Source organism: Schistocerca gregaria, chromosome 1 (assembly GCF_023897955.1).
Source record: "Schistocerca gregaria isolate iqSchGreg1 chromosome 1, iqSchGreg1.2, whole genome shotgun sequence".
Lineage (NCBI taxonomy): Eukaryota > Metazoa > Arthropoda > Insecta > Orthoptera > Acrididae > Schistocerca > Schistocerca gregaria.
Genome location: NC_064920.1, coordinates 939039676 through 939065786, shown reverse-complemented (window position 1 = coordinate 939065786; position 26111 = coordinate 939039676). Strand labels below are relative to the sequence as shown.

General features: G+C 41.8%; 1 protein-coding gene across 8 annotated transcripts in view; it reads right to left on the bottom strand.

Moving 5' to 3' along the window:
* LOC126275354 (large proline-rich protein BAG6-like) overlaps positions 1-26111 on the bottom strand; it is a 229037-nt gene that overhangs the window by 74404 nt on the left and 128522 nt on the right. For all 8 annotated transcript variants that reach the window (XM_049977192.1, XM_049977196.1, XM_049977189.1 and 5 more), the window contains exons 12-14: positions 25438-25599; positions 11047-11328; positions 4753-5258 (exon numbers count right to left, since the gene is read on the bottom strand). In XM_049977192.1, coding sequence (XP_049833149.1) covers positions 4753-5258; positions 11047-11328; positions 25438-25599 — 950 coding nt within the window. The remainder of the gene's footprint in view (positions 1-4752; positions 5259-11046; positions 11329-25437; positions 25600-26111) is intronic.

The window sequence follows — 26111 nt, the reverse complement described above, 5'->3', positions numbered from 1 at the left end:
AGAAACTGTTGGGTAGAGGGTGTGGGGATAGTTACTGTAGGATGATGCCAGGATAATTAACAGAGCAGAGGAATGTGTTGTAAGGATAATTCCCATCTGCACAGTTCAGAAAATCTGGTGGTGGAGGGAAGGAGTGTCCCCTTCGTCACCCAGTACCACCCTGGACTGGAACAAGTAAACCACATCCTTCGCCAGGTCTTTGATTACCTATAATCTTGCCCTGAAATGAGGGACATTCTACCTGAGATATGAGGGACATTCTACCTGAGATACTTCCCACCCCTACTTAATTGGTGGTCCTTCACCCACCCAACATCCACAACATCCTAGTCCATTCCTATGCCACTCCCAATCCCAACCCTCTGCCACAAGGATCATATTCCTGTGGAAGACCCAGGTGCAAAACCTGTACAATCCACCCACCGAGCACTTCCTATTCCAGTTCTGTCACAGGTTTATTCTACCTAATCCGGGCCAGGCCACCTGTTAAAGCAGCCATGTCATTTACCAGCTCTGTTGCAATCATTGCACAGCTTTTTATATTGGTATGACTACCTACCAGCTGTCCACCAGTATAGACAGCGCTGTCCACCAGTATAGACAGCCACCACCAAACTGGTGAAGAGCAGAGTAGATCACCCTGTGGCACAACACGCAGCTAAACATAACACATTGGATCTCAATGGCTATTTCACTACCCGAGCCATCTGGATGTTTCCCTAATTATCCTGGCCTCAACCTGCACTAACATATTGTCCCCATAGCCCCCACCCAACAGTTTTACCCCCCTCTTATCATCTCCTCCCCATCCTTGTCTCCCACCCTATTTATTTGTAGCCCTCTGCCAATGCATCCACCCGTCTTTCCTCGCTCCTCTCATTTTTTGTTCCTTATTTTCCCCACAAACTCCTGACACTGTGCCTGTTTGAGTCTCGTCCATGCACACTCCACCAGACAGCGTTCGTCTCTCTCCTGACCCAAACACTACTATCTCTTCCCCTTCCCCACCACCTCCACATTGCTGCTTGCACCCCCACACGATGTTGCATTCCGGGCCAAGATACTGGAACTGGCGGATACGTGTGCGTGAGGTGTGCTTTTGTGTGTGTAATAAAGCAAGCTGTTGCCCGAAGCCACATGTGAGTGTCTTTTAATCGTGCCCATCTGCAACTCGACATGTCTTGTTTACGGTAAGTAGCAATCTATCTTTTCCTGCACTGTTGATATTCCTACCTGGAGTTTCCATTACATTTTTTTGCTGTGCCTGTCTGCAACTCATTATCTCCATGACATGGTGAGTAGCTATCTATCCTTTTCATAATATTGTTGTTATTCTAGCCTGGATTTTCAATTGTTTGGTGTGTTAAAAAGAAATGCTGCTGAATTTTTTATTCTGTTCTCAATATTGATTGAGGTATTACTCATCAAGCAAGTAACTCCGTTGACTTCCATGCATCATTCACACAAGTTGGAAGCTTCTGCATAAAGAGGACTCCGAACTGTAGCATATAACATGGCATTGGATAACATAACTATGTTAGTGCATGACAAACAGTGTGCTGTAATTGAATTTCTAACTGTCTATGCATGGAGCATCCTCTCCCTCATCATGACAATGCCAGACCACACATGTGCATTATGATATCTGCAACAATCAGATGCCTTGGGTTTCCTGCCATCGCTCATCCTCCATACATTTCTGACTTGGCCTCATCCGATTTACATCCATTTCAAGAACTCAAAGAAAACCTTTGAAGACTTCACTTTTAGTGATAAAACAGTGACATTAGAAGTGAGGTTGTGGCTCTGATGTGCAACAAAACAAAATGACAATAATTATGGTGTGTTACCATCACAGAAAATTCTCCGAGTCTGCTCAGGCTCTAGCCCACGAGCAGGGCAGCAGCACCTTAGTTGGGAGTGAATGATATGTTCACACACCATATGGTCACAACACAGAAGAAACACAAACTATGAAATAAGTGGGGGTCAGTTTTGACAGTGGTGTCATTAAAAAGAAACAACTGACAACACATTCGCATTTCAATCTGAAGTATGGGAATCTTGTCTTTTTGCAGAAAACAAGGAGCCTGCAAAATTTTTAGTGTATTATAAGACATTGGATACTTTTATCAGTATCAATTTACAAAGGCATAAAATGTCTTACTAAATCAAGGAATACAAAAACAAAGTATGAAGAATCTGAGTGCATACAAGAGGTTTTAAAGCCCTGAAGCTCTCTAAAGACGAGAAAGATTTCCAGTTAGTGTGGCATTTGGATGACCTACAAAATTGTACTACTTTTAACAACACCCTTGCGCCCTTTTATGGATGGTGATTTTTTAAATATTCAGCTACAACTATGAAGTATTCTTTTACGTCAACTTCGGGAGGACGGGTTTTGCACAGTGTCGTTATCAAAAATGACAATCATGTGCCTCCACAGGTTGTGGCTGATTATTTTCATAGTCAACTAGCAAAGTGTTTGCTCAGTTCATTGCATATTCTTTTGTGCTCTGTGGAAGTGTAGGTATCAGAGGCACGCAGTTGCATGTGGCAATCTTAGCAGTATTTAAGAAAGTATACAAAATGGAGGAATTTACTAGTTTGTGTAGTTACAGATCTGTCACATGCAGAAATAAATCAGGATTTGCAGTTCAACAGAATGGGAAGTGAAAACGCTTCCAGTACCCATTTGCACTGATCTGCAACTAGAAGTAACTGATATTCATGCAACAGAGAATATAGAGACCTTCTGGATTCCTACAAGCATTTCCCCTTATGATAAATTTACTTATTTATACAGAAAGTTGCTACATATGTCACTGGGTAGCAGAAGCTTACTCATTGACAGATTAGAGAAATCCATTCACTTTTAAATCTCTTTGATTACAGAGTTTCTAGTTACTATAACTGTGAGGTTTCACACACAGATGGAATTACGAGGTTTTCATTGTCTACCGTCGATATGAATTTGAGTCTGGAAGACTATGTGCATCACACTGAAATGAGGACTCTGATGATAAAAAATCTGCCTACGCTAGAATGAACTTTGGCTTATGCTAAATGGGTCATCTGAAGGGGTTCTTTTCATTTGTAGGTAAATTAAGTGCTTGATCAAGAGGAAGAAAGAGAAGCAGTGGAGCACTCTGAAATTATTAGAAAATAATACAATCAACATTCACATTAACAATTAAAGGCACATTTAACTATTTCATTTGAAAGAATTGCAAATGTATAAGTAACAGATCAAAGAAATGGGGGATTTCGTGAACATGGAAAGATCAATCAAACCAAGGGCATTGTTAAAAGTAGTACAATTTTGTAGGTCATCCAAATGCCACACTAACTGGAAATCTTTCTCGTCTTTAGAGAGCTTCAGAGCTTTCTTTTAAGTTTTAAAACCTCTTGTATGCACTCAGATTCTTCATACTTTGTTTTTGTATTCCTTGATTTAGAAAGACATTTTATGCCTTTGTAAATTGAGACTGATAAAAGTATCCAATGTCTTATAATACACTAAAAATTTTGCATGCTCCTTGTTTTCTGCAAATAGACAAGATTCCCATACTTCAGACAGAATTACGTAAACTGACAACACATTCGCATTTCAGACTCGCCATTGTTTGTATTTAATGACACCACTGTCAAAACTGACCCCCACCTATTTCATAGTAGTAAGGTTAGAGCTTTTTCTACGGGACTTTCTCATTCAAACTAGACTGAAATATTAATAAATAATGAATGTGACAGTTGTCACAGTACCACCAAGAAAGACTCTCAGCACTTTGTCTAATCAACTAGAAGTCAAATTAACTCTAGCAATACCAACCCATTTTCCTTAACATGTAGTACCAAGGGAAAAGGGAGCGGGACAGTTGAGGGGGAGAGAAACTTTATGGAAGGAAAAAAAATTACATTAATTTTTTAAAGTATGTACTGATGTATAAGTAGGGTCCATAAATTGAAAATATGAATATGACATTTGTGGCAAGAAGTCGTATTTACTACTACGGTTTAAATTTTTGAGTTAAGCTAAACTGAAAAATAGAAAACAATTACAGAATCTGTCATAAGAAATCATTAAAAACAACCAATATCTTTTGTTGCTGGAGTTGGTGGTAGTGTGTGCATGATGTGTGCTTGCTTATGTATGTGAATGTTCTCTCTCTCTCTCTCTCTCTCTCTCTCTCTCTCTCTCTCTCTCATGACGACAAAGCCTGTGGCCGAAAGCTGAGAGTGTCCTTTAATCGTGCCTGTCTGCAACTCTCTTCTTTATGGTAAGTAGCAATCCATCTTTTTCTACATTGTTAATTTTTTTACAAATTTTGAAATATAAAATACATGACTAGATCACAATTTTTTCAAGGATGGGCATAAATTACCCCCCCCCCCCCCCCCCAATTATTGACAGGGTTACTGCAAGAGTTAAAATTAATTTGCTAGTTAGTTTTTACAGAAACAATCTATAAAGATAAAGCTTATGTCCCTCTCAGCAGAAGAAATCTAATTTTGTTTTAAAACTTTTATCAGTTACGAATAAGGAACAATGCGACTGATGAATATAAGTTTTCAGAAATGACAAACCAGTCACATTTTAGGAATTATTTGAATCCACAGGATTAATTCCGGTGCATAAATAACTCTGGAGAACATAGTTTAAGTCAATACAGAAATAAAGAATTTACATTTCAACCATAGAGTACTATGATTTCCAAAGAAATTTGTGCACCAGGATTCTGCATTCATTACCTGAGCATTCCTGGGAATAAAGGTTCGAAGTACTTCGAGAAGGTTTGGTGGTACTCCAGGAGGTAAGTCCCTCCGTTGTTGTTGTTGTTGTTGTTGTTGTTGCTGCTGCTGCTGCTGCTGCTGGTGGTGGTTGTTAGAAGCAGCACCACCATCTGGCAGTGTACTACTGCTACTGCTGCTGCTGCCGCCGCCGCCGCCACCGCCACTGCTGCTGCTGCTGCTGCTGCTGCTGCTGCTGGTAGTGGTAGTCGTAGCAGCTGTCACTGCTGCAGTTGCAGAAGTCCTAGCCGATGCTTGTGATAAGTCTATTGCAGCAGTGTTAGCCTGTTCGGCATCAGGTTCATTAGCTGGTACTTGCTGTTGTGACTGTGACTGTGATTGTGATTGTGTTTGCGACTGCTGTTGAGAGGGTTGCTGCGTCGCAGCCTGAGATGCACCACGTCGACGGCTTCGTATGTGATGAGAGTTACACGGAAGAAATGGGTCAAAATAATTTGAACCCAAACCTGTCAACAGAATGTAAATGCTTTATCCCTGTATTTGAGAACACCTTTGATCGGACTGATAGTATAGGCAGTGTGTTCAAACCATACACTATTAACTTAACTGGAAAAGTGACTGTGTGTGTGTGTCTCTCTCTCTCTCTCTCTCTCTCTCTCTCTCTCTGTGTGTGTGTGTGTGTGTGTGTGTGTGTGTGTGTGTGTGTGTGTGTGTGTGTGTGTGTGTGTGAGAGAGAGAGAGAGAGAGAGAGAGAGAGAGAGAGAGAGAGAGAGAATAATCCAGAATAAGTCAGAAAGATGTAGAACAGGTTGGAACAGACGGTCTGAGAAGGAAATGGAGAAGCAACGTGAAGAGATATTAAGTAATTGAAGATCAACATATGCCTGAGCTGAGTATTTGACATCTAGATCTCATCCGTGTAAAATTCTGCGTGCTACATCCACTTTAACTAGTTTATTGTATTCAAGCTTAGCCCTCCCTCTACAGTCCCCCCTTCCCTTCCCCCCCACACCACCCTTGCTTATCAAATTAACTAATCCTTCGTAACTCAGGATAAGTCTGTCAGCCGATCCCTCCTTTCAGTCAAGTTGTGCCATAAATTTCTTTACTCCCCATTCCATTCAGTATCTCTTTTTTTTTCCCATCTAACCTACCCATCTACATTAACTTTCATAGTACAACATTTCCTAACCTCTTCTCATCCGTATTGTTTATCGTCCAAATTTCACTTCCATGTAAAGATACAATCCACACACATACTTTCAGAAAAGATCTCCAAACATTTAAATTTATATTACATATCAACATATCTCTCTTCTTTCAGAAAGCTTTTCTTGCTATTACCACTCTGCATGTTAGATCTTTACCCCTAACCCCTGCTGCTATCAGATATTTTGCTGCTCAAATAGCAAAAGTAATCTACTGCTTAATGATGATCTGCTTTTAGTGTCACATTTCCTAATTTAATTCCCTCGGCATAACCTATTTAATAATTTGGCTACACGCCATTAGCCTTGTTTTAATTTTGTTGGGGTCCATCTTATCACTTTTCAAGACACTATCCATTCTGTTCAGATGACCTTCCAAGTCCTTCGTACACTCTGATAGAATTGCAATGTTATCGACAAAAGAAGTTTTTCTTTCATCTCCCTGAACTTCAGAAACTTTTCAAAATTTCCCTGGGGTTCCTTTACTGGTTGCTCTATGCACAAGTTAAAAAACAGAGACGGGACAGGCCACAAGCCTTCCTCACACTTCTCAATTACTTCTTCCCTTTCAAGTACATCGGTTCTTATAACTGTGGTTTGGTTTCTGCACAAGTTGTGGATAGCCTGTCACTGTCTACATTTTACTCCCAATAACTTCAGTACTGCAAGAGGAGTACTCCACACAATATTGTCAAAAACTTTTTCTAAATCTACAAATGCTAATATATGTGGATTTGTGTTTCTTTAATCTATTTTCTAAGATTGTAGGGTTAGTATTGCTTCAAATCTCGCTCTATTTCTCTGAAACCCAAACTGATCTGGACTCTAGAAAGTATCTTGCCAATTTGATATGGTTTACAGAATCCAAACCAAGTACACTGTGGAAGAACCCAGCATTGAACACCAGCAGTGCAGCCAACCACGTCTGCTATTGCTGAACATTGTATCTCTACTGGGAATTCAATTGAGTATGATGAAGCATTAATGTTGGCTACAACAACATCTTTTTGGAACTCTATTATTAAAGAATCTGTGGAAATTAGCATGGCAGAAAATCTGATGAACTGTGGTAGTTTATACCAGCTGGGTAATGTGTGGAATTCCACATTTCCAAGACTTGCTCTAAAAGAAGATAACACTGCACCAAAGGCCACAGTGAGCGAAACCCCGAGAACAGCTCAGTTCTGCAATTCTGTCATAATGGCACTATCCAAAGGATACTGTTGTCAGTCTGTCAAGACAGCTTAATGCATGCATGAAATACAAACACTGCCTAATAAGCTGCGTGATAGTGAGAGTTAGCAATAGTCTTTGATGGCTTACCTGAGCATGCCTGGCAGGTGCCCAGTTGAAATGTCATGCAGTGAAGTGAACAATTGACCATAAGCCTAAAAAGTATTTGAATTATTGCATTCTTCTTGAAGTCTGGGGGTAGTCTGCCTGCCTCACAAATGCTGCAAGTATCTTAATAATTCTATTGGATATCATCCACTATCATCCACTCAAGGTGCTTGTTATGATTTGGATCTTTCAGTGCTTTGTCAATTTCTTGCAGTGCCATGTCACCGACCTCATTCTCATCCGATACTTCTATATCGATAATACTGTCATCACTTTCCTTTCCATTAGATAACCCTTCTACATATTCCTTCCATATTTCAGCCTTATCTCCTTTGCTTACACTCTCAATATCCTTACATCACCTATTCTTTTCCACAAAGGTTTCTTTAATTTTTGTACAAGTAGCATCTAAAACTTTTTCTAGTCGCATATGCTTCTACAATTTTCGAATTATACTCCATTTTGGCAGTTTCATTTCTTGTCTTTCTATATTTTCTCCATTATTTAATCAAATTTAATAAATCTTGTGCTATACAAGTATTTCAGCTGAGAATCAAGAGGTTTATTACAAAAAAGAAGCTCCACTTGTCCAAGTTTTCAGTAAACACACGGAACCAGAATTCTAATTGTGTGAAAATATTCCTCCTGGTGAAGTTATGATCAATAAGTTCACCAAATAGTAGTACTTACACATAAAATCTTTTATTCTTAACCTAATAGGGGATGACTGACAAGATGTTCTCCACAATCCGACTGTTAACTAGTCTGACTTATGCTTCGTGTTCTCTTCTTCAAACCATAATTTTCCCTCTGATACACTGTAAGTGACATTATGCAACGAACTGACACAACAAGTCTTAGAGACTCGTGTACAAGTCTCCACATGACTACATTATCACTGTCTCCGAATTCCCATGTGACGTCGCATTTAGCACAGTCAAACTATCTTTTGCTGATTTTGCAAATGTGAAATGCTGTTCTACTGTTTTAAACCATTCTTAGGAGTAAATTTGTATTATTAGAATGACACTTGAGGATTTGAAACAGATTAAGATTTTGTGCTATGGTGGTGTTTCATCTGCTCCGAAAGAGTACATACCTTAATTTAAATCAGGTTGTTCTGCCCCAGTCTCTCTCTCTCTCTCTCTCTCTCTCTCTCTCTCTCTCTCTCTCTCTGCTAATATTCGTCAGTATGTACAACTATAGAATTATGGTTCACACTTTATGGACTGGCTGCTCTTCCATTTTCTTTGTGGTTATAGGCATTGAAGGTAAGTAACATCAATTTCTTAAAGCAGTACAAAATAACTGAATAGATAAAAACAGTCTACTCACGAAGCAGCAGCAGGAGTAAATACATACATGGGTTAAAGAAATGTGCAAGCCTTCGGAGCCAGTGGTTCCTTCTTTTGGCAGAAGGGTTGGAAGCAAGGGAAGAGGAATGAAGGGAAAACACTATGTTTAGGAAGTGTGGAGAGTTTGAAAAATGTCCAAAACCCTGGGTCAGGAAAGACTTACCAAATGCGATTAGAAGGAAAGATGCATTGTTGGAGACTGCATTGTACAATATTTGAAAACTTGAAGATGGAAGATAGGATAATACGCACAACAGAGATTACGGCCAAAACATTGTGCACAAGTCAATAAGAGTGCAAACCCAAGAACATTATACAGTATGTGGTATAGGAAGGGAGTGGGGGAAAAATAGATTGTTCAGAAAATAAGAGATATAGAGAACTAAAACGGAATAAAGAAAGGAATAGGTAGTGAGAAGAATGGCGAGATTGAGGAAATTGAAGAAAATAATTAACATTAATTAAGTTCAGGTGGGTGGCACATACCAAGGACATGTTCAGGTCCCACCTTCAGATTTCAGAGAGACTGGTGTCTGGGGGAGAAGAATACATATGGTCTATGTGGTGAAGCAGGTACTGTGATGGCTTGTCATGTTGTAGAGCACACTCTACAACAGTATATCGTGTGTTGCCAGTTTATAACCTCTGCCTATGCCCACTCATCCCAGCTGATATCTTGATGGTAGTCATATCAACTTTAATAGCATTATGTTTTGTTGGTTACCGGTCTGGTATAAGTAAAGGTGGGAGGGTCCATAAGACAAGCCTTACAGTGGAGGACAGTCACAGAGGTAGGAGCCATAGGATAGGAAAATATTTGGGGCTCAATGAAAAGTTACTTTAGGTGCAGTGGGCAAAATGTCTGACAGAATGGACCCCACTTCAAGGTACGATTTTCGGAAGTCATAGCATTGTTGAAGTAACTGATGAACACATTCAAGACCAGGGTGGTACTGAATGATGAGAAGCTGGTTTTTGGAGGGATCAACAGTCCCATGAATGAATTTGATAGCATGGGAAATCATCTTTTGAAATAGGCTGGTAGGGGAATTACATTCGGTGAAGGCTCATTTGAGAATGTTTGTGTATTTCTATAAAAAGTCTGCATCTGAACAAATATGTTTGCCTCGAATGCCAAGACTCTTGTGGAAGAGAATGTTTGGGTTGTCATGGAAAGGATGGAAACTATCAACATGTAAAGCAGTACAATATAATGCAGATCTTCAGAACTCTGCAGCTGGGAACTGGCACTACATCCTGTCTTGTTCTTGCCAGCTGCCTGGCCTTAATTTATATTAATCATTTTCTTTAAATTCATTGGTCTCTGCATTTCTTCTTAATAAATATTCTTTTCTTCATCTCTTTTTAGTTTTATACCTCTTATTTTTCTGATCTGTCTTTTTATCCCTCACCCTCCAGTTCTACCATATGCAATGTACTTAGGTTTCCATTCTTATTAAGTCTTGTACAATGTTTTGTCAATAATCTCTCTCTCACTTATTACCTTATCTTCCATTTTGAGTAAGGTCTCAGGTTTAAAAATCTCATCCAATGCAGCCCCCAACAATCTGGCTTTCCTACTCATCCCGTCTAGGAAGTCTTCCCTGACCCACGGTTCTGGGCGACTTTCTCAAACTCGCCATTTCCTAAACCTTGCAATTCCTTTTCCTTCCCCTTCAACCCTTCTGCCAGAAGGAGAGCCACTGGCTCCAAGAGCATGCACATTTCTTTAACCCTTATGTGTGTTTTCTCATGCCACTGCTTGGTGAGTAGATTTTTTTTTAGCTATCCAATTATATTTTAAGAAACTGATTATTTTTGTTGATATCCTTAAGTTATACAACACAATGCAGAAACACTAACATATAGACTCAGACTTGATAATATACTGATCTGGGAAGTTTCAGTAATCAGCCTAATGTCCTCAGTGAAATGAGCACCTTAACTCCCTGACAAGGGCCCCTAGTACATTTACATCCCACTATCAAATGGAGCCATATTACTAATATGGCTTGTTGTCATCCCTCACCTGAAGATTGATCCTAATCTGTCTGGAATACTTTGGCTCTAAGTACAACTACCATTTACAACATCTGAAACCCTCTCAGACAAGATAAAATAAGCTGCATTGCAGATCTTAGATGATCAATTATTCATTTATTACGAGATCCACTGTAGCATTATTTCATGAATGAAACTATAATAGCACTGTAAATACATGGACTTCAGGAAAATTTATAAATTGTAGCACCTACCTGTATCAGTACAGCTTAAAATTATGTTCATGCTGTATTACTAATGAGGAAGACACAAATTGTTGAAAAATGTGAAAACTATGAGCCTGTCTCTAACAAGTGCAAGCAGTTTCAATAGACTGATAATGTACTGACCTGGTACAGCAGCAGGTGCAAGATGAACATGAGGCCTTGATGTAGAACGAGTCTGTGTAGCTGTTGTAGGATACGTAGCAGTATTTCCACGTGCTTGACTGTTTTGTCCACCGTTGCCAGCTGCAGGTGCTGGCACGGCTCCAGCAGTTACTCCACCAGTTGCACTATTTCCATTGTTCTGAGTACCACCCATACGTCCCATCATATGACCACCCAAGGCATGTACTAAATTTTGAATAAACTCTGGTGGAGCTGCTCCACCCCAAGGGAAAGCTCCAGCACCTGAAACATGAAACGGACAAAGCTTTGTGATCTATTGTATTCTTTGTGACCTATTGTATGAGTATGCATATACAGGTCTTAAACCTGTTGAATATATAAAAAATTTATATCACAGTGATGTTGTCTAGACAGGTGCACTGACATCAATAAGAGTGTCAGCATTCATATGACAGTGTCGCTAAATGGATTTTTGATTTCCGTGCACAGCTATCTAGTTTGTTGCTCATCAAACTAATCACGGTCAGTTTCCTTATGATACAGAAATATTTTATACTGTGCAGAATTATGATACCAGCTTACTATGGCTTCTTATGGATTTTGCATAATCATTTACCTATTCCCTTTAGGGTACAAATTTGAACAGATACTACAAACTGGATTTTAATATTCCCATAAACACATCAAAAAAGTTTTGCATCACCCCAGTTGATGCTGACTGTGGATATTGTATCACAGACACAGTCCCTTTGTTCAGAGATGTTACTAAACCTGCCCAAAGATGTAAACAACCATGCATGAGAAGCACCTATTAGATGGAGGGGGTCCAATAGCCCTTCAGTTCCAGTCATTCCACCAGGAAGGAGGTACACAGCTCGTGTTGTCTGTAGTTCAACCATGGCTATACGATCAATATCACGGTTTGATCGCGTCCCCACTGCTACTTTGTGCCAGGAAGGGCTCGCAACAAGGAAAGTGTCCAGGCGTCTCAGAGTGAACCAAAGCGATGTTGTTCAGACATGGAGGATATACAGAGAGAGAGAAACTGTTGATGACACGCCTCGCTCAGGCCGCCCAAGGGCTATTACTGCAGTGGATGACTGCTACCTACGGATTACGGCTAGGAGGAACCCTGACAGCAACACCACCATGTTGGATAATGCTTTTTGTTCAGTCACAGGACATCATGTTACAACAAACTGTGTGCAATAGACTGCATAATACGCAACTTCATTCCTGATTTCCATGGTGAGGTCAGTCTTTACAACCGCAACACAATGCAGCGCAGTACCGATGTGCGCAACAACATGCCGAATGGACTGCTCTGGATTGGCATCACGTTCTCTTCACCAGTGAGTGTTGCATATGCCTTCAACCAGACAATTGTCGGAGATGTGTTTTGAGGCAGGCTGAATGCCTTAGACACACTGTCTACATCTACATCCATACTCCGCAAGCCACCTGACGGTGAGTGTCGGAGGGTACCCTGAGTACCTCTATCGGTTCTCCCTTCTATTCCAGTCTCGTATTGTACGTGGAAAGAAGGATTGTCGGTATGCTTCTGTGTGGGCTCTAATCTCTCTGATTTTATCCTCATGGTCTCTTCGCGAGATATACGTAGGAGGGAGCAATATACTGCTTGACTCTTCGGTGAAGGTATGTTCTCGAAACTTTAACAAAAGCCCGTACCGAGCTACTGAGCGTCTCTCCTGCAGAGTCTTCCACTGGAGTTTATCTATCATCTCCGTAACGCTTTCGCAATTACTAAATGATCCTGTAACGAAGCGCGCTGCTCTCCGTTGGATCTTCTCTATCTCTTCTATCAACCCTACCTGGTGCGGATCCCACACTGCTGAGCAGTATTCAAGCATTGGGCGAACAAGCGTACTGTAACCTACTTCCTTTGTTGTCGGATTGCATTTCCTTAAGATTCTTCCAATGAATCTCAGTCTGGCATCTGCTTAACCGACGATCAACTTTATATGATCATTCCATTTTAAATCACTCCTAATGAGTACTCCCAGATAATTTATGGAATTAACTACTTCCAGTTGCTGACCTGCTATTTTGTAGCTAAATGATAAGGGACCTATCTTTCTATGTATTCGCATCACATTACACTTGTCTACATTGAGATTCAATTGCCATTCCGTGCACCATGCGTCAATTCGCTGCAGATCCTCCTGCATTTCAGTACAATTTTCCATTGTTGCAACCTCTCGATACACCACAGCATCATCTGCAAAAAGCCTCAGTGAACTTCCGATGTCATCCACCAGGTCATTTATGTATATTGTGAATAGCAACGGTCCTATGACACTCCCCTGGGGCACACCTGAAATCACTCTTACTTCGGAAGACTTCTCTCCATTGAGAATGACGTGCTGCGTTCTGTTATCTAGGAACTCCTCAATCCAATCACACAATTGATCTGATAGTCCGTATGCTCTTACTTTGTTCATTAAACGACTGTGGGGAACTGTGTCAAACGCCTTGCGGAAGTCAAGAAACACGGCATCTACCTGTGAACCCGTGTCTAAGGCCCTCTGAGTCTGGTGGACGAATAGCGAGAGCTGGGTTTCACACGACCGTCTTTTTCGAAACCCATGCTGATTCCTACAGAGTAGATTTCTAGTCTCCAGAAAAGACATTATACTCGAACATAATACGTGTTCCAAAATTCTACAACTGATCGACGTTAGAGATATAGGTCTATAGTTCTGCACATCTGTTTGACGTCCCTTCTTGAAAACGGGGATGACCTGTGCCCTTTTCCAATCCTTTGGAACGCTTCGCTCTTCTAGAGACCTACGGTACACCGCTGCAAGAAGGGGGGCAAGTTCCTTCGCGTACTCTGTGTAAAATCGAACTGGTATTCCATCAGGACCAGCGGCCTTTCCTCTTTTGAGCGATTTTAATTGTTTCTCTATCCCTCTGTCGTCTATTTCGATATCTACCATTTTGTCAACTGTGCGACAATCTAGAGAAGGAACTACAGTGCAGTCTTCCTCTGTGAAACAGCTTTGGAAGAAGACATTTAGTAATTCGGCCTTTAGTCTGTCATCCTCTGTTTCAGTACCATTTTGGTCACAGAGTGTCTGGACATTTTGTTTTGATCCACCTACCGCTTTGACATAGGACCAAAATTTCTTAGGATTTTCTGCCAAGTCAGTACATAGAACTTTACTTTCGAATTCATTGAAAGCCTCTCGCATAGCCCTCCTCACACTGCATTTCGCTTCGCGTAATTTTTGTTTGTCTGCAAGGCTTTGGCTATGTTTATGTTTGCTGTGAAGTTCCCTTTGCTTCCGCAGCAGTTTTCTAACTCGGTTGTTGTACCACGGTGGCTCTTTCCCATCTCTTACGATCCTGCTTGGCACATACTCATCTAACGCATATTGTACCATGGTTTTGAACTTTGTCCACTGATCCTCAACACTTTCTGTACTTGAGACAAAACTTTTGTGTTGAGCCACCAAGTACTCTGAAATCTGCTTTTTGTCACTTTTGCTAAACAGAAAAATCTTCCTACCTTTTTTAATATTTCTATTTACGGCTGAAATCATCGATGCAGTAACCGCTTTATGATCGCTGATTCCCTGTTCTGCATTAACTGATTCAAATAGTTCGGGTCTGTTTGTCACCAGAAGGTCTAATATGTTATCGCCACGAGTCGGTTTTCTATTTAACTGCTCAAGGTAGTTTTCAGATAAAGCACTTAAAAATATTTCACTAGATTCTTTGTCCCTGCCACCCGTTATGAACGTCTGAGTCTCCCAGTCTATATCCGGCAAATTAAAATCTCCACCCAGAACTATAACATGGTGGGGAAATCTACTCGAAATATTTTCCAAATTATTCTTCAGGTGCTGAGCCACAACAGCTGCTGAGCCCGGGGGCCTATAGAGACATCCAATTACCATGTCTGAGCCTGCTTTAACCGTGACCTTCACCCAAATCATTTCACAATTCGAATCTCCGTCAATTTCCTTCGATACTATTGCACTTCTTATCGCTATAAACACGCCTCCCCCTTCACTGTCCAGCCTATCTCTGCGGTATACATTCCAATCCGAGTTTAGCATTTCATTACTGTTTACGTCTGGTTTCAGCCAACTTTCTGTTCCTAGTACTATATGGGCGTTGTGACCGTTTATTAATGAGAGCAGTTCTGGGACCTTTCTATAGACGCTCCTGCAGTTTACTATAAGCACATTAATATTGTTATTCCTTGTTGCATTTTGCCTACTGCCTTGCCGCGTCTCAGGAGGCGTCTTGTCGGGCCTAGGGAGGGAATTCTCTAACCTAAAAAAACCCCATGTGCACTCCACACGTACTCCGCTACCCTCGTAGCCGCTTCCGGCGTGTAGTGCACGCCTGACCTATTCAGGGGGACCCTACATTTCTCCACCCGATAGCGGAGGTCGAGAAATTTGCACCCCGGCTCTCCGCAGAATCGTCTGAGCCTCTGGTTTAAGCCTTCCACTCGGCTCCAAACCAGAGGACCGCGATCGGTTCTGGGAACGATACTACAAATAGTTAGCTCTGATTCCACCCCGCGAGCGAGGCTTTCCGCCTTCACCAACTCCGCCAGCCGCCTGTACGAACTGAGGATGACCTCTGAACCCAGACGGCAGGAGTCATTGGTGCCGACATGAGCAACAATTTGCAGTCGTGTGCACCCAGTGCTCTCTATCGCCGCCGGTAGGGCCTCCTCCACATCTCGAATGAGACCCCCCGGCAAGCAGACAGAGTGAACACTGGCCTTCTTCCCCGACCTTTCCGCTATTTCCCTAAGGGGCTCCATCACCCGCCTAACGTTGGAGCTCCCAATAACTAATAAACCCCTCCCCCCATGTGCCTGCTCGGACCTTGCTGAAGGAGCTGCCACATGTCCACTCACAGGCAGAGCGGGCGATGCCACACGGCCAGCCTCCACATTGACCCTCCGCCTCGTGCGCCGCGAACGCCGCTGAACCCGCCACTCCCCTTGGGGAGAGGGTGGCCCAACCGCGCCCGGTACCCGCGAAGATGTCTCGACAGCAGGGACAGTGGGTGAAGCATGTAACACCTGGGGTGTACCTTGCGACGCACCAGACTCCCCACTACCGCTACACTCCGAGGCAGCAGCCTGAAGACGGCTGACCGCAGCCATCAACACGCTCAGCTGTTCGCGAAGAGTGGCCAGCTCCTCCTGCGTCCGTACACAGCAGCCACACATCCTATCCATCCTAAGAAGTCAATTTACTATAGAGTGTGAATAAACTTTTAAATAGACTGCTAATTCACTAAAGGCGGTTGATATTGACTAAAGTGTGATTGCTAACCACTCCTTGTAGAAAACAAGGAAAATAGCACTACCTGTCTCTGGACTGTATTCAAAACAAACACTAGCACTACTAGCACTATGGCTGACTAAAGGGACTCTCTGACTGTATTCAAAACAAACACGAAATCTATGGAACACTTAATAGCACTCGACTATTAAAGCTTCCTAAAAGCAAAAACACGCAGAAGAAGAAGTGACAAGTAAGAAAAATACAGTTAATACTTAAATTAAGGTAGCTCGCTGCACAGCAGACGTGAAGCAGACGGCGGTTAGGGCGACACTGACACTACTGGCACTATGGCTGACTAAAGGGACTCTCTGACTGTATTCAAAACAAACACGAAATCTATGGAACACTTAATAGCACTCGACTATTAAAGCTTCCTAAAAGCAAAAACACGCAGAAGAAGAAGTGACAAGTTAGAAAAATACAGTTAATACTTAAATTAAGGTAGCTCGCTGCACAGCAGACGTGAAGCAGACGGCGGTTAGGGCGACACTGACACTACTGGCACTATGGCTGACTAAAGGGACTCTCTGACTGTATTCAAAACAAACACGAAATCTATGGAACACTTAATAGCACTCGACTATTAAAGCTTCCTAAAAGCAAAAACACGCAGAAGAAGAAGTGACAAGTAAGAAAAATACAGTTAATACTTAAATTAAGGTAGCTCGCTGCACAGCAGACGTGAAGCAGACGGCGGTTAGGGCGACACTGTCCAGTGAGTGCAGCAAGGTGAAGGTTCCCTGCTGTTTTGGGGTGGCATTATGTGGGGCCAATGTACACCGCTGGTGGTCATGGAAGGTGCTGTAACGGCTGTATGATATCTGAATGCCATTCTCCAATCGATAGTGCAACCATATAGGTAGCATACTGGTGATGCATTCATCTTCAGGATGACAATTCACGCTCCCATTGTGCACATCTTGTGAATGACTTCCTTCAGGATAACGACATCGATTGACTAGAGTGGCCAGCATGTTCTCCAGACATGAACTCTATCGAACATGCCTGGGATAAGATTGAAAAAGGCTGTTTATGGATGACATGACCCACCAACCACTCTGAGGGGTCTGCGCCGAATCGCAGTTGAGGAGTGGGACAATCTGGACCAACAGTGCCTTGATGAACTTGTGGATACAGGCACGCATCAACGCAAGAGGACGTGCTGCTGGGTATTAGAGGTACCAGTATGTACAGCAATCTGAACCACCACCTTCGAAGGTCTCGCTGTATGGAGGTACAACATGCAATGTGTGGTTTTGACGAGCAATAAAAAGGGCAGAAATGATGTTCATGTTGATCTCTATTCCAATTTTCTGTACAGGTTCTGGAACTCTCGGAACCAAGGTGATGCAAAACTTTTATTGCTTTGTGTATTATGTGAACAAAACATTTCAAATAATGAATTCAAAAACTAAAGAAATCTCTGATAGTACAGTCCTTACTAAACATCTACTTTTTACACAGTTCCTCCAAATGCATTCAAAATCTTTACATGAGGGTGAATAAAAAAGTAAGTTACACTTCCAAGTTACGGCCATTTATTAAACCGCATACACATAGGCAGCGCAGCTATGACAACATACAATGTAAAATGTTAACAAATGTTTCTTCTTCAGAAATGCTTTCCTTGCCATTGCCAGTCTACATTTTATATCCTCTCTACTTCGACCATCATCAGTTATTTTGCTCCCCACATAGCAAAACTCCTTTATTAAGTGTCTCATTTCCTAATCTAATTCCCTTAGCATCACCCGACTTAATTCATGATACCTGGCCAAATGTATTCCCAAAATTTCATTACTCTACATTAATTATTTTTTGATGTTGTGATATTGTATGTAGGTATTAAAATCCATGGAGAAGAAATAAAAACTTTGAGGTTCGCCGATGACACTGTAATTCTGTCAGAGACAGCAAAGGACTTGGAAAAGCAGTTGAACAGAATGGACAGTGTCTTGAAAGGAGGATATACACTCCTGGAAATTGAAATGAGAACACCGTGAATTCATTGTCCCAGGAAGGGGAAACTTTATTGACACATTCCTGGGGTCAGATACATCACATGATCCCACTGACAGAACCACAGACACATAGACACAGGCAACAGAGCATGCACAATGTCGGCATTAGTACAGTGAATATCCACCTTTCGCAGCAATGCAGGCTGCTATTCTCCCATGGAGACGATCGTAGAGATGCTGGATGTAGTCCTGTGGAACGGCTTGCCATGCCATTTCCACCTGGCACCTCAGTTGGACCAGCGTTCGTGCTGGACGTGCAGACCGCGTGAGACGACGCTTCATCCAGTCCCAAACATGCTCAATGGGGAACAGATCCGGAGATCTTGCTGGCCAGGGTAGTTGACTTACACCTTCTAGAGCATGTTGGGTGGCATGCGATACATGCGGACGTGCATTGTCCTGTTGGAACAGCAAGTTCCCTTGCCGGTCTAGGAATGGTAGAACGATGGGTTCGATGACGGTTTGGATGTACCGTGCACTATTCAGTGTCCCCTCGACGATCACCAGAGCTGTACGGCCAGTGTAGGAGATCGCTCCCCACACCATGATGCCGGGTGTTGGCCCTGTGTGCCTCGGTCGTATGCAGTCCTGATTGTGGCGCTCACCTGCAAGGCGCCAAACACGCACACGACCATCATTGGCACCAAGGCAGAAGCGACTCTCATCGCTGAAGACGACATGTCTCCATTCGTCCCTCCATTCACGGCTGGAGGCGGGCTGCACGATTTTGGGGCGTGAGCGGAAGACGGCCTAACGGTGTGCGGGACCGTAGCCCAGCTTCATGGAGACGGTTGCGAATGGTCCTCGCCGATACCCCAGGAGCAACAGTGTCCCTAATTTGCTGGGAAGTGGCGGTGCGGTCCCCTACGGCACTGCGTAGGATCCTACGGTCTTGGTGTGCATCCGTGCGTCGCTGCGGTCCGGTCCCAGGTCGACGGGCACGTGCACCTTCCGCCGACCACTGGCGACAACATCGATGTACTGTGGAGACCTCACGCCCCACGTGTTGAGCAATTCAGCGGTACGTCCACCCGGCCTCCCGCATGCCCACTATACGCCCTCGCTCAAAGTCCGTCAACTGCACATACGGTTCACGTCCACGCTGTCGCGGCATGCTACCAGTGTTAAAGACTGCGATGGAGCTCCGTATGCCACGGCAAACTGGCTGACACTGACGGCGGAGGTGCACAAATGCTGCGCAGCTAGCGCCATTCGACGGCCAACACCGTGGTTCCTGGTGTGTCTGCTGTGCCGTGCGTGTGATCATTGCTTGTACAGCCCTCTCGCAGTGTCCGGAGCAAGTATGGTGGGTCTGACACACTGGTGTCAATGTGTTCTTTTTTCCATTTCCAGGAGTGTAAGATGAACATCAACAAAAGCAAAACAAGGATAATGGAATGTAGTCGAATTAATTCGGGTGATGCTGAGGGAATTAGATTAGAAAATGAGACACTTAAAGTAGTAAAGGAGTTTTGCTATTTGGGGAGCAAAATAACTGATGATGGTCGAAGTAGAGAGGATATAAAATGTAGACTGGCAATGGCAAGGAAAGCGTTTCTGAAGAAGAGAAATTTGTTAACACGGAGTATAGATTTAAGTGTCAGGAAGCCATTTCTGAAAGTATTTGTATGGAGTGTAGCCATGTATGGAAATGAAACATGGACGACAAATAGTTTGGACAAGAAGAGAATAGAAACTTTCGAAATGTGGTGCTACAGAAGAATGCTGAAGATTAGATAGGTAGATCACATAACTAATGAGGAAGTACTGAATCGGATTGGGGAGAAGAGAAGTTTGTGGCACAACTTGACCAGAAGAAGGGATCGGTTGGTAGACCATGTTCTGAGGCATCAAGGGATCACCAATTTAGTATTGGAGGGCAGCGTCGATGGTAAAAATCGTAGAGGGACACCAAGAGATGAATACAGTAAGCAGATTCAGAAAAATGTTGGTTGCAGTAGGTACTGGAAGATGAAGAAGCTTGCACAGGATAGAGTAGCATGGAGAGCTGCATCAAACCAGTCTCAGGACTGAAGACCACAATAACAACATATGGATTGTTGCTCCCACGTAATGCATTTCTGTCCCAGTCTGGTCAGAGTAGCCAGATATAGTGATCAGTGTGTGTGTGTGTGTGTGTGTGTGTGTGTGTGTGTTTCCTTTTCTTTTTTTGGCTGAAAGCTTGATCTTTACAGTGAGTAGCAAAATCTTTTCCACAATTGTTGAATTACCTGGAAGTTATTTCAAGGGTATAAACAGCAGAAAAATTACTAATATATTAAAAAGAAAGATTCCAAGACTTACCAAGCGGGAAAGCGCTGGCAGACAGGCACAACGAACAAAACACACAAACACACACACACACAGAATTACTAGCTTTCGCAACCGATGGTTGCTTCTTCAGGAAGGAGAGGGAAAAACGAAAGGATGTGGGTTTTAAGTGAGAGGGTAAGGAGTCATTCCAATCCCGGGAGCGGAAAGACTTCCCTTAGGGGGAAAAAAAAGGACAGGGGTACACTCGCGCGCACACATATCCATCCGCACATACACAGACCTCTGTGTGTGTGTGTGTGTGTGTGTGTGTGTGTGGGCGCGCGCGTGCGCCCGAGTGTACACCTGTCCTTTTTTTCCCCCTAAGGGAAGTCTTTCCGCTCCCGGGATTGGAATGACTCCTTACCCTCTCCCTTAAAACCCACATCCTTTCATTTTTCCCTCTCCTTCCTGAAGAAGCAACCATCGGTTGCGAAAGGTAGTAATTCTGTGTGTGTGTTTGTGTGTTTTGTTCATTGTGCCTGTCTGCCGGCGCTTTCCCGCTTGGTAAGTCTTGGAATCTTTGTTTTTAATATATTTTTCCCATGTGGAAGTTTCTTTCTATTTTATTTACATCATCAGAAAACTTACTATATAATACATAAGATTTAAGCCAGTATTTTCATGGTTTTGTCACCAGGAACCCTCTCTGTAGTGAGGGAACACAAATCAGTAAGGAAGCAGTTTGATTTGAAAGTTAAAATAAAATGACAAAACTTATTAAGAAGAATCCTGTTATAAGTATTTAAAATGGAACTGAAGAATCAGATGCCAGTTACGCTGAGAAGCGATCGTGCTTGATGTGGATGAAACTGATAGGCTGGAGTAAATCGGAACCAGTGTGCAAGTTTTTGTACTCGTTATAAATTTGACAAAAAACAATAAAAATTAATTGTTAATGTATTCAATGTTGTGCGAATTTTACCTCCATTCATCTAAACAAGAGTTTATTACATTTCTTCATTTGTTTGGCCACAGCGATCGTAAATACTTTATACTTGTTAAATGTATTTGAAATCTGTATTTGCTACTATTAAAAATGTGGAAGCGGACCACATTTCCATATGTAAAGCAGAAATCGAACATAAATGCTACAACTGACAATGTTTTCAATAGATAAGGTAAACGCATAAGGTAAAACACATACATCTTTAGAAGTAGTAAAATAGCTTTCAAATACTTTTAATAATAAATTTGGATGATGCAGTAACTGCTATGTATTTTGTAGCAAAGTGTTGCTATGCTAAATACACCAAACTTAAAACATACCAAATTCAAATACAGTGAAACCTCTTTATAACGTTCCTCCATATTATGTTTTCCTCTATGTTACATCTGCTTTTTTCAGTCCTGACTAAAAGCCCATATAAACAATGTTAAATTTTCCTCTTTACTGCATTTCCTCTATATTACAATTTCCTCCATGTAACACTCACATTTTTGGAACCCTGGTCAATTATTCACCTCTTTATAACATTTAAGTGACTGGATGTAGGCGCATCATTTTCTGTTCTGTCGATTCACAGTTTGCACCGGCTCGGAAAGCCCACGCTCAGCGTGTTTCATATGTCAGTGGCAGGACCTGGTCACGTGACATGTGACGCACATTCTGCATGCGATCTTTTTGGTGCCATTTACTTTCACCCATCCACACACCGTGCCCCATGTTTTAATTACAATAAACTAATCACTTGATACATTCATCATTTGCAATGAATATCAAATGTCATCTATGGCACCATTTATCAAAGCTGATTAGTGGTATCCAGATCTTCAGTAATGCCCTATAATTATTACTTGGAAGCCTTCCTCTTTATAGTGTTCAGAATTTGTTTTCCCTTGAAAAATGTTATATAGAGGTTTCACTGTAAAAATAACATTTCTGCAATTTCGAACTCAATGTGTTACTTACGTCTGCTTTTGTTTACATGCATGCAGATGTGTTGAACAGACTGACATCTGCTAACTATGGGTGACTATGCTGGATGTGCTGAAACAGCTGTTGTGCCAACCGAGGCCATCCAATTTATATCTAAACAATAGGCTCATATTAGTCGCTGCACTATGGCTCTTCAACTGAGCAAGTTGTACAAACAAGCTCATGCAGTTTTGCAAAACAAAGTCACTTTACTTTTTTTTAGAACAGCTATGTTATTAAGTTTTTCACCCAACAAGGTGCATGTATATGCACACCTCATTTTGAAATTTATGATTTATGATCCAGGGGGGGGGGGGGGGACTATTATAAGCCACACAATAATTTCTCCAAGCCAAAATTTAGGAAAAGAAGTGCAGCCTATATTCACTCAAATGTGGTAAACGGCAACTGACAACTTGCATTTTCGCAGTCAGCAGTTTCTACATAACATGGGCAGGCAGTGGATCGACAACGAACACAAAGGATCTACAAGATATGGGGCAATGCAGTTAGCAACCAGCAATGACAGGCAGTAGCAACATACAAGGAGATGCAGTCGACGCTGCACGTAAGACCTCTCGGCAGAATTCACTCTATCAAATAACAAGTGGGTTTTGTTTCTTTAATGCAGAGTTCATTGTGCAGTGGTTATTGCTATTCATACACTGAACTTGATGATCAACAGAGTGAATTTGTTAGGTAAATACCAAGATACAAAGTGACTTGCTAATTCTATGCCTTCATCAATATTACTTGTTAGAAGATTGACAAAAATGGCTCTCACAAACAGAATGGTAATGTTTAATAGCAATTATGCAGGCAACTTTAAATCAATAGAAATATAAGTAGAATTCAATGAATCATTTCTGCAAATGAGCAAAGGACCAGCTCATATGAACAAAAGATTTGATCAAATAGACGAAATATTTCCTAGCTTTAATGATAAACTGCTCAATTTTGGTTATCACTTTGTTGGCAGGTAACACAAAATAAAAAGACAATAAATTTAAGGAGATAAAGAAACAGGTACAAGATGTTTATTAAGATTTTGATTTGATGGAAAAAAGCAATGTTGAACATGGAGGTAACACACCGCCAGGGGGAGGAGGGGCAGGGGAGGACGGTGAATCTTAAAAATCAAAAAACAATTCATGTAGAGTAATGAAATTTTGGGAATACATTTTGCCAGGTATCATATTTAAGTGATTTGCAAGATCACAGGTTAATGTAAGTGCAAGACAAGCCACTGCAAAAGTGAAATGTAGGTACACTAATAACCACTGTAACCACCACAATGCTGAATGAAAATATGTAAACCAGAACAAATTGTGCTGTACAGGTGCTGGGTGTCAGTTTGTAGGGTGGAGTTCCATGTCTGTGGCACTTGGTCGGTCAATACAGGGACAGTTAATGATGTTTGTTGGTGAGTGTGGAGTTGTTGTCTAATGATGTCACATATGTGCTCAAAAGGAGATGAATCTGTTGATCAAGCAGGTTAGAGCAAACTGTCAAACACTGTACAGCATGGTGGGTTGCAACAGCAGTATGTGGGGTCAGCATTATCCTGTTGGACAACACCCTTTGAATGCTGTTCATAAATCACTAGATTGAGATACAAATTTTCAGTCAGGCAGTGTGCGTTAACCATGAGAGTAATCCTGCCGTCATACGAAATCTCAAGTCAAACCGTAAACCCAGGTGTAGATCCAGTGTGTCTAGCATGCATAGAGGCTGGTTGCACACCTTCAACTGGCCTCCTCCTAACCAACACACAGGCATAACTGGTGTCAAGGCAAACCAGCTTGCATCAGAAAACATAACAGGCCTCCACCCTGGAATTTAATGAGCTCTTGCATGACACCACTGAAGTCACAAATGGCAGTGATTTGGGATCAATAGAATGCACACTACAGGGCATCTGGCTCCGAGCTGTCCTTAAAGTAACCAATTTGTAACATTTCACTTTGTCACTGTGCCAACTGCTGCTGCAGATGCAGTACAATGCGCCAGAGCCAAATGCTGATTATGGAGGTGTTCCCTCGCGGTAGTGCTATGTGGCTGTCCCGAGCACTGTCTTCTAATAGCCCTATGCCAAGAGCTCATCCAAACTCTTGGAAGTGCTGATAATGGTATCACTTTAAAGGCATTCTAGACTACTATCAACTCACCACCTCCAATCTCAAAGGTAACTAATTAAATACTCCCGGGCATTACAGTATGTATTTAAAGCAAGCCTCATTTGCAGCCTCATAGTGCTGTCACTGGTGCCACTCTTATACAACAAGTGCAAAATTTGAATACACATCTCTTAGATGTAGAAACATGCATACTAACTTTATTTCATGTCGCACAACTCCTCCTTGGTGTTGTGAATTAAATATTGTGAAGTAGTGGAGAGTCACATAGAATCTACCGACAATTACCGTCATCTTTGTACCCTTTGTATTCTGTGCAGAGAAGCAATATTTTTCTCCTACTACAATGAAGTACCCGTTTTCTTGTTGCAATTTAGCTCAGATACGAGAGTGCAACAAAAATGCTAATGCTAGTAGTTTAAATGCTTGAGGTAACAGAATATCCTCTGGGAGTCTCCCAGTACAAGAAACACTGTTCTCTAAGTAAACTTGCAGGTATTCAGACTTAGCAATTTAGCAACAAAATTACACAATGTTGGGCTTCTAGAGCAGTAGGTACTTCCAGGTTAGTGGAAGTTCATTGCAGACAGCTTACTACGTACCTCCTATGAAGAATAAGTTAATTTTCTCGTAGTTAGTTATTTAGTAAGTTAATGATGAGTACATACCATTGCCATCTGTTCCTCCATTTCCACCGTTCCCTCCATTACTATTGGTAACAACTGTGGCCTCAAGAGAATCTATGGTGATACTGCTAGGTCCAACTTCCATGAAAAATTCCACATTTCCAGGAGTAATGTGAAATGTGGGATGAGGAACACTGCTACCTTCTGAAAAAAGTGCACATCAACTTGAAAACAGGACTAAATAAAAATCAGTAAACATCGTTTAAAATCACAAACAATTAGTTTGGTCCACAAGAGGAAAATTAGAGGAAAAATTTCAATTGGTTGCAAAATTCTGTACATTGGTACGGAGGACCGTAATGAATAACATATTAAAAATCCTGACCAGTGGGATATGGCACCATGACAAGGTCACTTTTTTTAGTGTTTTCTTGAATATCTCTAAAACTGCAGCATCTAGTGAAAATGTTTTCCAGTACAAAATTAAACTACGTTTAACTTCTTACAACTTTTTCCAACCTTTCTCATGTTGTGAGGGACAGGAAATTTGCAGATTATTCAAAACAGTGTTTTAATGGTATAAAATTATTGTCCATATATTATGAGATAATTTGTGTTCTGTGGTTGTAATAGGATGGAAAGACTGGGTTAGAGGTTAGAAGCATGAAGAAAGGTAGGTCGCTGGACTATGGTCATGCAGTTTTCTCCTTCATAGG